The 15,078-nt window shown below is 36.6% G+C and overlaps 1 protein-coding gene across 1 annotated transcript in view; it reads left to right on the top strand.

Annotated features, from left to right (window-relative positions):
* LRP1B (LDL receptor related protein 1B) overlaps positions 1-15,078 on the top strand; it is a 715,984-nt gene that overhangs the window by 507,155 nt on the left and 193,751 nt on the right. The window contains exons 35-41 of the mRNA XM_088145133.1: positions 231-356; positions 3,526-3,657; positions 3,977-4,111; positions 4,843-4,972; positions 12,348-12,474; positions 12,598-12,749; positions 13,058-13,182. Of these exons, the coding sequence (XP_088001259.1) occupies positions 231-356; positions 3,526-3,657; positions 3,977-4,111; positions 4,843-4,972; positions 12,348-12,474; positions 12,598-12,749; positions 13,058-13,182 (927 nt within the window). The remainder of the gene's footprint in view (positions 1-230; positions 357-3,525; positions 3,658-3,976; positions 4,112-4,842; positions 4,973-12,347; positions 12,475-12,597; positions 12,750-13,057; positions 13,183-15,078) is intronic.

The raw sequence follows: 15,078 nt of genomic DNA, 5'->3' as shown, positions 1-15,078 counted from the left end.
ATAAGTAAGGCCTAGTTCAAATTGAGTGATTTCTGCTCACTACATATCCATAACTACAGCTAAACTATGCCCTAAACTATCCTTACAAATACTGATCATACCCAACCCTGCTTAGCTTTCAAATCCAGACAAGGTTGATCAGTTGCTTCTACCTGCTAAGATATAAATGTAATTCTTGGTACCTTATAGAAAATTGTGTCAAACTTCATTGTTTCGGTATTGTTTAATAGGTAGCAATTCTTGTCAAGTCAATAATGGAGGATGTTCTCAACTTTGTTTACCAACCTCAGAATCCACTCGAACATGCTTGTGTACTGTAGGCTATAATCTTCAGAAAAACCGTATGTCATGTCAAGGTACAGTCATTTATTTGTTTTTTAAGAGCTAAGTAAAAAAATAAAAATAAAGATTTAATAATCCTAAAAGAAGTCAAATGTTTTTATTGGTAGTGGAGTAAAAGAATATTGTTCCTCTGGGTCTTTGTGATTGGGTTTTTCTGAGACTTTGTTTTTCTGAACAGATTCATTTTTCTGCTACTTTTGTTGTTGGGTTTATAAAATAAACATGTGTAATCTTGGACTTAAACTTTGTTGTATAATTTTATAATTAGTAATTGATATAGTCTGCTCACAAAATGTAAACATGTAGAGCATCAGAAATAGGGATAACATATAATGTCTGTGTCTCTCCCCCCCACCCCCCATTGTGTTTTCTGCCTGCATTGTATTTTATTGAGATACATATTGACAGAGGTACTGGTGAAAGCAGGATATTTGCATAATCATTTGTTGGGTACTGAAATCATTATTTAAAATAATAATTGCAAAATTGAACCATTGATTTCAGTTTATTGGCCATAAAATAAATAAAAACTTAATCAATTTTTCAAATTATATTCCTAGGACAATTTCTCAATTAAAATAAACTTGATTACTTGAAAATCAATTTTAAGATTACATGCAATGAAATGTTGACATAATCATGGTTAGAAGCCCTCAGTTCATTCATTGAGGTCCATATTTAGCAGAAGAAATGTGTGTCAATAGAATCAAACCTGTTAAGAGTATTTATAGACAGATGCACATAATAGTTCCTCAAAGATCTAATAAAATTGTAAATAATAGTTATGTCAAAATTAAAGAGTTTACCTAGTTTGATAACAAGCCCACACCTCCTCTTGGTGGTGGAATGGATAAAAAAATACTTTATTCTTCTGACAGGAAGTAGGCTGAAAGAGAGATTAAGAGTCTTCCAATCACAGAAAAGAAAGCAGAGACAAAGATGGAGTCTCTTGTTTACTAGCTTTGTTGCTAGTGCTCCTACTGGTTAATAGGATAAAAACTGGAAAAAAATACCTTGTTTCTGAAGCTACATTTGCAATATTTGTAACACTGTTTGTCAAGGCACAGTGTACTGTATGTTTTCATAGACAAATCCTTCAGTCATAAGTTCCTTGGTCCTGAAGGCATCACAGCAAAAGTTGATTTGAAACATTAGTTTATAAATAATGAGTTGTCTACTAGTTGTACAGGTCTCTAACATGTTCCCCAGGTTCTTCTTATATTTTCATTTTGTTATTATTTAAACAAATACAGCTATATTTTATTTATAAACATATTAGGGAAATTTATTTATTTATTTGTTTGTTTGTTTATTATTGAAAAGGAGGGGAAAGACACATAGAAAGTACTTTAACAAAAAAGTGAAAGAAATACAACAAAGGAAAAAATGGTAATATGTCATTATAATAATAAACAATTACAATTCTATATGCAAATATTATTCAAGTATCCATTTATTTTTAATACATTTATATTACTATCTTTTTTTTTTTAACCTACTGTATTTTGTATAATTGAGTCCCATATTTCATTATACTTGTCCATACAAAATCTATGTCTATAAGTAATCCACTCATAAGTGGCAAGTGCAATCAGGTCTTCAATCCACTGATTAAATGAGGCCATACATTTATCTTTCCAATGCTGCAATATCAGTCTTTTGACCATAATAAGGGCACAGAAATCCATTTACATTGTCCTTTTGTCAAGTTCCATGTACAAGGTATATAGTTCAAAATAATATTATCCTCTGAAAATGTTAGCTTTTGTCGCACATTCATATTTATATAGTACACTACTTTCTTCCCAAACTTAGTAAGTCTAGAACATTGTAGAAACATGTTTTAGAGAAGCATTATCCTTATTACATCTCCAGCAAAATGCTATCTTTGACAATCCTTTTCTATACAAACGTAATGGAGTCCAGTAAATTCTAAATATTATTTTTTGTTGTATAAGTCATAATTTGAGGTCCGTTGACACTCCTGCTATAGAAGTTAAAACACTCTCCCTTTGTCTAGACAATATAGGAAACTCTAATTCTTTATTCCACTCATTTCTTAATACCTGCATATCAAATCAATTTATTGATACCAAATATCTATAAAAACTTTTTTTTAGTTTTAAAGGCTTTAACAAATTGTTCTAATATTTCAGGTTTCTCAGAAGCTGAAAATGCTGCTGGTCCAAACAATGTTGTTAACAGATGTTGTAACTGTAAATATTGCTATTGGGTTACATCTGATAGATGATATTTATCTCTTAACATGGAATATGTTAAAAACTCATCATCATCATCTATCAGTTGGTCCAAAGTTAATATCCCCACTTCTCTCCACGTTTTCCATATCACTATCTTTTTCCCAATTTTTAAAGTTGGGTTTTCCCCATAAAATCAATTTGGCATGGGAAAAAGGGTCAAATCTTTTTTTTTTTTTTAATTAGACATTCCATTCCATAGCTTTCTAACTGATAAAATATCTATTTATCTCCAAAGTTGCCCAAATTGGTAATTGCATTTTCTGTAAAGATATTCTCAGAACTGAAGAACCCCACAGAAATTTTCTAAACAAAGAGTTTATTTTCTGAAAATATTTTGCAGTTATAAAAACTGGAATTCCTCTCAGAATATAAATTAATCTGGGAATAATATTCATTTTGAGAATGTTCACCTTTCCCCAAAGGGTGAGGTTTAATTACTTCCATCTATCTTCTTCAATATCTGAAGAAATCTATAAAAAAATAAAAATTGCTTAGTAATTTCTTTTCTTAGAATTGTATTCAGTTAATGCAAAGGTTCATATTCACTAACAGAACAGTCTAACATCTATTTAGAAGTGTATCTGAGTTCAGTAATGCTGAATCCAGCACTGAATGATACAACCTTAGACATTGTTCTGTGTATTCAGTATAGCAGTTATTACACTAGCTTTTAATAAGATTCTGGATTTTCTACATTGATTTTCTATTTTATTTCTAGGTATCTTGATAATCCTTCTCAACTCATCATAATATAACTGATTAAGAGCTGGAAGTTTATCTTTTGGCTTCAAATATCTTGTTAATTTTATAATTGCTTGTGATCATAATTATTTTCAGTATTCCTGAAATATTTCTCTCTCTCTCTCTCTCTCTCTCTCTCTCTTTCTCTTTCTCTTTCTCTTTCTCTCTCTCTCTCTTTTAGGTGTAGAGTCATTTCTCATGTATTCTATTCATGAAGGAATCAGGGGAATTCCTCTTGATCCAAATGATAAAACAGATGCATTAATGCCTATAACAGGAACTTCATTTGCTGTTGGTATAGATTTTCATGCAGGTAAATAAATGATTTACTCATACAAGTACTGTAACTTTGGGACTTCTAAATCACTGTTCTTCTTTCTCAGTTACATAGATCTACAAAAGGGAAAACAGCTGCAAAAATATAAAAAGGGGGAGAAAATGCATATGACCTATATACTGATTTTCATATAGGTTTTGTACCCAAACATCTACAAATTGTGGAGGAAACAGGAAGGAACAAAGTTGAATTGGAGGGAAAATGTTATGGAAGCATTTCAAACTAAAATATCAGTGTATGGATCTTTAAGAACAAGATATTGTTGGAAACAGTATTTTAAATATTTATTCTGTAGGAAATGATACAATCTACTGGACTGACATGGGATTCAATAAAATAAGCAGAGCTAGCAGAGATCAGACATGGAAGGAAGATATCATAACAAATGGTCTGGGAAGAGTGGAAGGCATTGCAGTGGATTGGATAGTGGGTAGGTTTTCTGTTGTTGTTATTGCTGATATTATTTATAATAATTTTACTTTATACTTTCTGTCTGATTTATAGCCAAGCAAATCTTTCAGTTTGCTTTACAATATTAAATGATTTATTTTACTTCTATCTTTTTTTTTTTTTTTTTTTTTAAAGGGAGGCTTTTTGTGGGGACAATTTCCCTCTGGCAACTTCACTTTTTGTTTTATTTATTTATTTCAAATTCTCCAAGAACTACAAATCACACAGCTAATGATACGGTGATGGTGGGATTAATTCAGTTGGGAAATATCTTTTTTATGCAAAATAGGTACTCAGGTGAGGTTGGGTCTGAGGTGGACTAATCACTTTTACCCTTTCTCTCCACAAATATGAAAAATTGCACTGTCAAAAATTGTGATTGATTATCACATTTTAACAAGTTAAATATGGGTGGAGAGGTTTCTTTAGGTTCCAGAATTGGGTTTGGAGGGCTCGTGTGATTTGGCTGTCCATAGATTGCTCAGTCTTGGTGTAGATGCCTTAACATAAGGAAGTTGACAGGAATTTTAAGAAAGCATACTCAAATAGCACAGTACAAACAGAAATAGTACAAATATGTCCACTGATTTTGCTTTTTAATAATGTAATTTGCATAAAATTGATATTAATATTTATTTTCTTTGTAGTCATGACTGATATGGTTAAAGATAGGCTTATGTCTCTGTAACTGCATTTTATGATTGCTTCCAGGTAATATATATTGGACAGATCATGGCTTCAACTTTATTGAAGTTTCCAGGCTTAATGGCTCTTTTCGCTATGTTGTCATATCTCAGGGACTGGATCAGCCAAGATCTATAGCAGTGCACCCAGGAAAAGGGTAACTTGATAACTGATATGCATGCAATTGACTAGATTTCTTAAAAAGTATCTTAAAACACTGCAAACTTGTTGATGTGGAACAATGGGTAAAACTGTGAGCTAGGAAGCTACAATATAAATTTGATCTTAGCCCACAAAGCATTAACGCTTTAAAATACTCTTCCAACACTAGCGTAAATGGAATAATATTGACCTACTTTACCATCCTGTTTAATGGACTGCTGATATATGTAGATTTCTTTAGCACTCAAGAAAAGTTCAGTTTAAATGCTAAATATTTTGTTGCATCTTCAATTACAAGAAGATTAAGTTAAGAAGAAAGCTCAGTTAATACTGAAATGAAATTTTTGACCTAGATTTATTTCAGCATTTCCAAATGATCTCCTCTTGAAGACTTGTGCTTCATTTACTCCTTAAGTTGATAATGAACATTTAAAACTTAATATGGTATGAACAAATACATCAATAGAGCCAGTGAGCCCCTAGAAAACGGGACTTTAACCCACTAAAACAATTGGCAAACATACATTCCCACACCCAATGGAATCATACCAGTTTCCATATGGAATAAAGTATTTGAAACATAGTACAGTATGTGGAAGAGTGCTTATAAAAACCTGTGTAGTGTACCATACAGCATTTCAGATATAGTTTTAGCTTTAAAAAGCTTGATGGTGGCAGTTATGCATCTGCCTCATTTAGAATGGGGGAAAAAGAAAAGCAGGATTGCCTTGGTGCCATTGATAGTTTCAGCAGAAATGAGCCTATTTTTTTCCTGACAAGCTCAGGAGGCTTGAAAAATTATGCCAAGGCATTTGAAAGCTGAAACCTGTTCAGCATTATTATTTCCAATTTGCCATTGATGTTTGTGGTGACTAGGTCCTTCCAAGAAAACCATCATTTGAGTCTTAGGGTCATTGATTGTAAACCATTTCTTCTTACAGAATTCCACTAAGGACTCCTACTGAAACAAAAACTCCCACAAAAACAAAAGAATTGCTGCATCATTGGCATAAAGCAGTACTGCCAAATGCCTGCTACTAAGTTTGGGAGGGTGGAGTTCCTTTTGGTTAAGGAATCTATCACAAAATTCACATGGGTGTTACACAATAGAGGAGCTAGAATACAACCCTGTTTCACTACTTGGTGGATTGGAAGGTACCAGCTGTTTCACATCTGACTTGGATGACCGTGTTTTCGTACAGCTTCCTAATTAGGAAAAGTAGCTGCCAATCAGTAGATGTGAGAGTCTGTCCATTGGAATAGAATTGAAAGCTGATTTTAAGTCAACAAAAGCAACATATTGGGGTGTTTTGCCAATATATCCATTTCTCTATTAGAAATTGTAAGATGGATACTGATCCATTGTGGATCTGACTTCTATAATCCTGCTTGCTCCTCAGCTAGGAGTTTCTGCTGGTCGAGCCAATCCAATAAATTATAATGAAAGAAGTGGGTATATTTTTACTAGGCATGCTTAATAGCCAACTGCATGGTAATGTAAAGGTTTGTGCTGTTGTCATTCTTAAAGATGGAAATGTTTGTTTGTTCATTATTTTGATTTATATGGCTGCCCATCCTGAATACATGACTCTGGGCAGCTTCCAACAATTAAAAACAGCACAACCCCCACCCCCCCAAATATAATATCAAAACATATAAAAAGCATGTAAAACCATATAGATTGGATCCAGTCACCTGGCATTTGGAATGAATTGTTGATATGAGACATTAAGACAGAAGCACCAAGACAGACTTGGCACTTCTCTTCATTCTGTAGTGGCATTAGGTCTCAGTTCTTTAGTTTCCAGATCCTGAAAAAGTCACTCCTACTTGGGTTTTTTTTTTCTTTTCATTTTTTTTTTTTAATTTTCCTGGGCAATTGACTGACTTCTGGCACATGGATAATTGTTTGATCTACAAACTTTAAAAGCTGTCCTTAATGTGCCCTAGCCAATATATAATGCTGATCAAATAATTGTTTTCAAGGGTACAGACAAGTATTTTTCTAGCATGCTGGAAAAATATTAATATTGGCTGGATGGGGTTTATGAGATCATTATATATGACTAGCCCCTTCCTGGATCACTGCCTTGTCATGGCGAAGGGGCTTGCATAACTCAGTGAAGCCATGAACTATACCGTGCAGGGCCACCCAAGACGGACAGGTCATGACAGAGTTCTGACAAAATGTGGTCCACTGGAGAAGGAAATGGCAACCCACTCCAGGATCCTTGCCAAGAAAACCCCATGGACAATGTCAAAAGGCTAAAAGATATGACCCCGGAAGATAAGCCCCTCAGGTCGGAAGGTATCCAATATGCTACTGGGGAAGAGCGGAGGGCAATTCCAAGTAGCTCCAGAAAGAGTGAAGCAGCTGGACCAAAGCCGAATGGACGTTCAGCTGTGGATGTATCTGGAAGCGAAAAGAAGGTCCGATGCTGTAAAGAACAATATTGTATAGGTACCTGGAATGTAAGATGTATGAACCAAGGCAAGCTGGATGTGGTCAAACATGAGATGACAAGATTGAACGTCGACATCTTGGGAATCAGCGAATTGAAATGGATGGGAATGGGTGAATTTAATTCAGGTGACCATTATATCTACTACTGTGGACAAGAAACCCTTAGAAGAAATGGAGTAGCACTCATAGTCAGTAAGACAGTGGGAAAGGCAGTAATGGGGTACAACATCAAAAACGAAAGAATGATCTCAGTGCAAATCCAAGGCAAACCATTCAACATCACAGTAATCCAAGTCTATGCCCCAACCACTGATGCCAAAGAAGCTGAAGTTGACCGGTTCTATGAAGACCCACAACACCTTCTAGAACTAGCACCAAAAAAAGATGTCCTTTTCATCATAGGGGATTGGAATGCTAAAGTAGGAAGTCAAGGAGTAATCGGAATAACAGGCAGGTTTGGCCTTGGAGTACAAAATGAAGCAGGGCAAAGGCTAATAGAGTTCTGTCAAGAGAACAAGCTAGTCATAGCAAACACTCTTTTCCAACAACACAAGAGACGACTCTACACATGGACATCACCAGATGGTCAATACCAAAACCAGATTGCTTATATACTTTGCAGCCAAAGATGGAGAAGTTCTATACAGACAGCAAAAACAAGACCAGGAGCTGACTGTGGCTCAGATCATGAGCTTCTTACTGCAAAATTTAGGCTTAAATTGAAGAACGTAGGGAAAAACACTAGACCACTCAGGTATGACTTAGATCATATTCCTTGTAAGTACACAGTGAAGGTGATGAATAAATTTAGGGGATTAGATTTGGTAGACAGAGTGCCTAACTATGGACGGAGGTCCATAACATTGTACAGGAGGCAGCAACTAAAACCACCCCAAAGAAAAAGAAATGCAAGAAAGCAAAATGGCTGTCTGATGAGGCTTTACAAATAGCTGTGGAAAGAAGGAATGCGAAAAGCAAGGGTGAAAGGGAAAGATATAAGCAACTGAATGCAGATTTCCAGAGAATAGTAAAGAGAGATAAGAAGGCCTTCTTAAATGAACAATGCAAAGAAATCGAGGAAAACAATAGAATGGGGAAGACTAGAGATCTCTTCAACAAAATTGGAGATATCAAAGGAATGTTTAGTGCAAAGATGGGCATGATAAAGGACAAAAAAGGCAGGGACCTAACAGAAGCAGAAGAGATTAAGAAGAGGTGGCAAGAATACACAGAAGAAGTATACAAGAGAGATCTTAATGTCCCTGATGTCCATGCTGGTGTGGTCATTGACCTTGAGCCAGACATCCTAGAGAGTGAAATCAAGTGGGCCTTAGGAAGCATTACTAACAACAAAGCTAGTGGAGATGACAGTATTCCAGCTGAGTTATTTAAAATACTAAAAGATGATGCTGTTAAAGTAACTTTAAAATAAATATTTAAAATAACTCAATATGCCAGCAAGTTTGGAAAACGCAACAGTGGCCACGGGATTGGAAAAAATCAGTTTACGTTCCAATTCCAAAGAAGGGCAATGCCAAAGAATGCTCAAACTATTGCACAATTGCACTCATTTCACATGCTAGCAAGGTTATGCTCAAAATCCTACAAGCTAGGCTTCAGCAGTACGTGAACCGAGAACTACCGGATGTACAAGCTGGGTTTCGAAGAGGCAGAGGAACGAGAGATCAAATTGCCAACATTCGCTGGATCATGGAGAAAGCACAAGAGTTCCAGAAAAACATCTACTTCTGCTTCATTGACTATGCAAAAGCCTTTGATTGTGTCGATCACAACAAACTGTGGCAAATTCTTAAAGAGATGGGGGTACCAGACCATCTTACCTGTCTCCTGAGAAATCTGTATGCGGGCCAAGAAGCAACAGTTAGAACCAGTCATGGAACAACCGATTGGTTCAAAATAGGGAAAGGAGTACGACAAGGCTATATACTGTCACCCTGCTTATTTAACCTATATGCAGAGTACATCATGAGAAATGCCAGGCTGGAAGAATCACAAGCCAGAATTAAGATTGCAGGGAGAAACATTAACAACCTCAGATATGCAGATAATACCACCCTAATGGCAGAAAGTGAAGAAGAACTAAAGAGCCTCTTGATGAGGGTAAAAGAGGAGAGTGCGAAAGCTGGCTTGAAACTCAACATTAAAAAAAACTAAGATCATGGCATCTGGACCCAACAATTCCTGGCAAATAGAAGGGGTAGAAATGGAAGCAATAACAGACTTCATTTATTTAGGCTCCAAGTTCACCGCAGACGGAGACTGCAGCCATGAAATTAAAAGACGCTTGCTCCTTGGGAGGAAAGCTATGGCAAACCTAGATAGCATATTAAAAAGCAGAGACATCACCTTGCTGACAAAGGTCCGCATAGTCAAAGCTATGGTTTTTCCAGTAGTAATGTATGGCTGTGAGAGCTGGACCATAAAGAAGGCTGAGCGCCAAAGAATTGATGCCTTTGAGCTGTGGTGCTGGAGAAGACTCTTAAGAGTCCCCTGGACTGCTAGGAAGTCAAACCAGTCAATCTTAAAGGAAATTAACCCTGACTGCTCATTGGAAGGATTGATAATGAAGCTCAAGCTCAGATACTTTGGTCACCTAATGCGAAGAGAGAACTCTTTGGAAAAGACCCTGATGCTGGGAAAGATTGAAGGCAAAAGGAGAAGAGGATGGCAGAGGATGAGATGGTTAGATAGCATCACTGAAGCAATGAGTATGAAACTGAGCAAACTCAGGGAGGCAGTGAAGGACAGGAAGGCCTGGCGCGATATGGTTCATGGGGTCACGAAGAGTTGGACACGACTTAACGACTGAACAACAACAACAAATATATGGCCAGGGTCTCTGCTGCATTTGAAAAAGTAAGTGTTCCCAAAGCTAGGAAGGTTCATCTAAGGTTAATGATAGTTGTACCATCTGTGCCCATGTTGCAGTCTATTTAACCCCTGTGGCTCATTCTAGCTCCACTGACACCCTCCTTACTCTTGGTGTTGGCTAGCAGAAAATGTAATAAAGGGAAGTGGTCACTGTCTGGGAAGAGCACAACTTTAAATGTCACCATCTTATTAAATAGATTGCATGATGTCAGAATAAAAGCAATTGTGCTTAACCTCCACAATACCTGAGTTCACCATCAGGATCACCTTTTGCTATGCTATTTAATACAGAGAGCTGAAAACTCTTGGTAAGCTCTACTAAGCGCAGCCTACCATATTGATTCTGGTTTCCCTGGAATGACATAGCTTAAGGATTTCCTTTCAAAGGGGACAAATAATGGCCAAAATGTGAAAAGAAGATTGCGTCAGTGGGGGCCAATTCTGCATTAAAATTACCTGCTATTATTATGGCTGCATTTGGGTGATCCCAAGTGGGTTTGGGGAGGTAATTTTCCAATTTATCCCAATGGGCATTAGTCAAACAAAGCAGCCTGCAAGGGAGAAGATAGATTAGGCAAATTAATTATGGATACTAAAGCTATGTTTTCGCAATATGCAGGGTGGATGTTTGTGACCTCAAGATGATTTGAGATCAGCATGCAAAAGCTCCCTCAGGCATAATCTCTGGAAGATTCTGTTGTGGCTTGGCGGGAATGTACAGCAAAACCTTACAGAGTCAGTTGCTTCTGGGACCACATTTCCTGCTATAGAATTAGGCTATAGGTACAAAGTAATTCTAGAAAGGAGGGGGGTGATCCATTTTGTCTCTCATCCAACAATATTCCAGAAAACTGTCAACCCCAGAAGCTAGATCAGATAACTGATGCCACAGAAGATTAGAACTATACTTTATTTCAGATAGGTTATAGTAACAGAATTTTGGAAGTCTGCCTGTGTTTTCCCTTCCCTCCCTTTTATATCCAAGGGAGTGGGGGGGAGGGAGTCAGTCTGAGTCTCTCTCTCATATCTTTCCTCCCACCTGGGCTTAATACATGCTTCTTCTGTACCTGTTATTTTTCTAATGGCTTCTGACTGCTCCCTCCAAGGACATTTCCATGGCCCCCTATGGAAAGCAGGGTCAATCCATTATGGTTAGTTGTTGGTCAATCCATTGAATGTCCAAAGGGGTGAGCTACCACCTCTAGAGGAGATGGATGCTCATACCATGGGGAGGAATGGAATGATGGTAAAACAACAGTCTCTCCATAATTTGGAACATAGTGATCAGCCAGCTACAGCTCTGGTGTTAGAAGACATGGCATTGGGCCTGCACTGATTTCTAATTGGAGGAATGGAGGGATCTAAAGGTGTGTGGTGTTTTTTTTTTTTTTTTTTTTTTGAGGCTGCCAGGAATGCAAACTGATGTCAGATATGTTGCTACCTTCCTTCCGTTTAGGAAATTGTCAGAGGTAGATGAGGGCTCGAAACTGTTACCTGGCACTGAGATCTATAAGAGTCAAGACCAGGAATAGATTGGTATGAAACTCAGCTTTACAACTTGCAAGCTGAGCTTCAGATTTTAGCTTGACAAGAAAACATCACAAAGTACATTTGCAAATATAGAAGCATGTATGAACATATTAGAAGGGGAAAAAAAATATAAATAGGATGAATACTTTCCAGCAATTTTTCATTTTTTAAAAAATTGGAAATATTTTGTAGGTCTACCCATTTATCTCTGAAAAATCCTATCTTTATAAAGGTGTTATATTTGCACCAGGGTTCTTCTTCTAGACTTTGGTTTACTTTTATTTTTCTGCAGGAGCTTGTTCCCTCTGTTATGCCATTTCACCAAGTGTCTTGACTCTGTGAACAGCTATTGGGGGGGGTGGGGGGCTATATTGCGAAGGGTGATGATGGAAACTTCCACAAATGTCCTTCTATTGATAGACATCAGAATCCAACTCATTAATTTCAATAAACTTTTTTTATCGTAATATTTTGCATGTTCTAGCTATTTATTCTGGACAGAATGGGGACAGGCACCATGTATAGGCAAGGCTCGTTTAGATGGATCAGAGAAGACTGTCCTTGTTGGTACTGGAGCCATGTGGCCTAATGGAATTTCTGTTGACCTTGAGGTGAATTTTCATATTTTTTTCTAAATATAATTCATGCTAAAGTAAATATATCACAATATATTTCATTGCCTTAATTAAAGATAGGGTAAAATATTTAGAGTTTATTTTTTGATTAATTCTTAGGAAAATAAATTATACTGGTGTGATGCTCGAATGGACAAGATAGAAAGAATTGACCTTGAGAGTGGAAGAAATCGGGAGATTGTACTGTCGGGAAGTAATGTGGATATGTTTTCAGTCACAGTCTTTGGGGCTTACATCTACTGGTCTGACAGGTAATTTATTTTTCTATAAGTATTTGAGTTTCAAAATGTTATTTCTGTGCCAGATATTTCACTCCTATAGGATTAACCATTCTTTAGCAAGGTCACTGAAAGGATCTCACAAAGCGATAGTTTTTTTTTTAAAGACATTTTAATATTCAACATTATTAACCATATCAACACTGCAAGCTAAAAAAACAAAACAAAACATCACAGCTTCTTCTTTTTATGTTAGGTCATATGTTCCTGCATATTAATGTATCTTTCACTTTTAATTAGTTGAGAACTATGAGTCAAATACCTTCAACATTTTTTGACAGAGCTCATGCAAATGGATCTATTAGACGAAGCAAAAAACACGACGCCACAGAGGCTGTATCCATGAGGACAGGCCTAGGAATAAACTTGAAGGAGGTGAAGGTCTTCAATAGAGGTCGTGAAAAAGGTAACTCTTATTCCAGATGTGTTTGATTATACACATGGAGATATTGTTGGTGATGGTGCTATTATTTACCACAAAAGTCATATACTCTGTGAATTCGGGGGGGGGGGCGGATCTAAAACTTTTCAATAATGGTTATTAATATTAGCTGATGAAACACTATCCGGATGAGTTTCTTTCATTTGTCAAAGAAATAAAGAATTTGAAAGAATATATGTATTCTTAGAGATGACACAAAGCTGGGGGAGATGGCTAACACCTCAGAAGACAGGATCAGGGTTCAAAAGGACCTTGAACATAGGACTTTTCCAACAAAACAAAGTTTAATTGTAAGAAATGTACAGTTCTGCAATTAGGTAGGAGAAATCAGATGTACAGATACAGGTGGTACATGGCTCAGCAGTTGTACTTGTGAAATAGAAGGATCTGGGTGTCTCAGTGGACTGTAGATTAAACATGAGCCAGCAGTATGCTATAGCTGCCAAAACAGCCAATGCATTCTTGGGCTACATCAACAGAGGTATAATGCTGAGATCACAGGAAGCAATAGTTCTACTCTACATTGCACTGGTGGGAAAATACCTGGAATACTATGTCTAATTTTTGCCACCACAATAGAAAAAGGATACTAAGGAACTTGAAAGAGTGCAATGAAGAGTGACAAAGATAGTGAAGGGCTTGAAGGCTACATCCAATAAAAAGTAGTTAAAAGAACTAAGTATCTTTAGCCTAAAAAAGAGAGGACTAACAGGAGACATAATAGCAGTCTTCCAATACTTGAAGGACTGTCACAGGGAAGGGGATGTGGATTTATACTCCATAGTGCCTAGAGGGTAAAACAAAAACCACTGGGTGGAAGCTTTACAGTGAGAGGTTCAAACCTGGAATAAGGAGATATTGCCTGACTGTGAGAGCTATTAAGCAGTAGGACAGCCTGCCTTCTGAGTTGTGGGTACTCCATCATTGGAAGTTTTCAAACAAAGGTTGGACAGCCATTTGTCTGGGTTGTTCTGAGGATTCCTGGGCAGGAGGTTGGACTAGAAGACCTTCAAAATCCCTTTCTGCCAGCTCTCAATGATATATGAAAATTACAGACACTTATTGATAGATAACACATTATAACTGAGACCACTATCAAAGGAAAAAATACCTTAAAATATGAAAATGGTTTTCAAACTATGCCCACTCTAGGTCAGTATCATAGATATTGATGTATGAACATTTTACAAAACAACAACAATAACAGCAGCAACAGCAGAATAGAAGAGAAAGAATGGAGAAAATCACAAAATATAAAGACCTGCAAATAGAAGTAGAACGATTATGGCAAAAGAAAGCACAGATAGTACCAATAGTTATAGGCATCTTAGGTGTAATCCCAAAACATTTGGAACACCATTTGAACACCATTGGCATTGACAAAATCACCATCAGTCAATTGCAAAAGGCAGCTTTACTTGGAACAGCTTATATCCTGTGACGATACCTTTAACACCATCAAACAACAACATCTGCCTATCCAAGGTCCTTGGGAAGGACTCAATAGGTAGATAAAAAGGCCAGAGATAGGTGGATAAAAAGGCCAAAAAAGGCAAAGTTGCACTTTGCGCGTGTGTATCCCTAAATTAGTGGAACAGCCACTAATTGCATTTTAAAACAGTAATATACTCAGTTACTTTTTAAAAATCAAGATAAAAATATATCCAGTATATACTTTTTTGAATGTAACTTTCCTACACACATGTGCTCTCTTTTGGATATATATTTCAAATAAATGATGACTTTTTGAGTGAAAAGCAATGGATGCTTGCTAAGAGTATGAATTGCTATCTTTCCATGCTGCAGCACCACATTTCATTTTGTTAGGTTATAACAATTCAGCCTCAAAGAAATCCATAG

This window comes from Python bivittatus, unplaced genomic scaffold (assembly GCF_059951505.1).
Source record: "Python bivittatus isolate LINGU-HERP-01145 unplaced genomic scaffold, Pbiv_v1 ctg000480_np1212, whole genome shotgun sequence".
Lineage (NCBI taxonomy): Eukaryota > Metazoa > Chordata > Lepidosauria > Squamata > Pythonidae > Python > Python bivittatus.
Note: the sequence above shows the minus strand (reverse complement) of the source record. Positions and strands in the feature narration are given on the sequence as shown.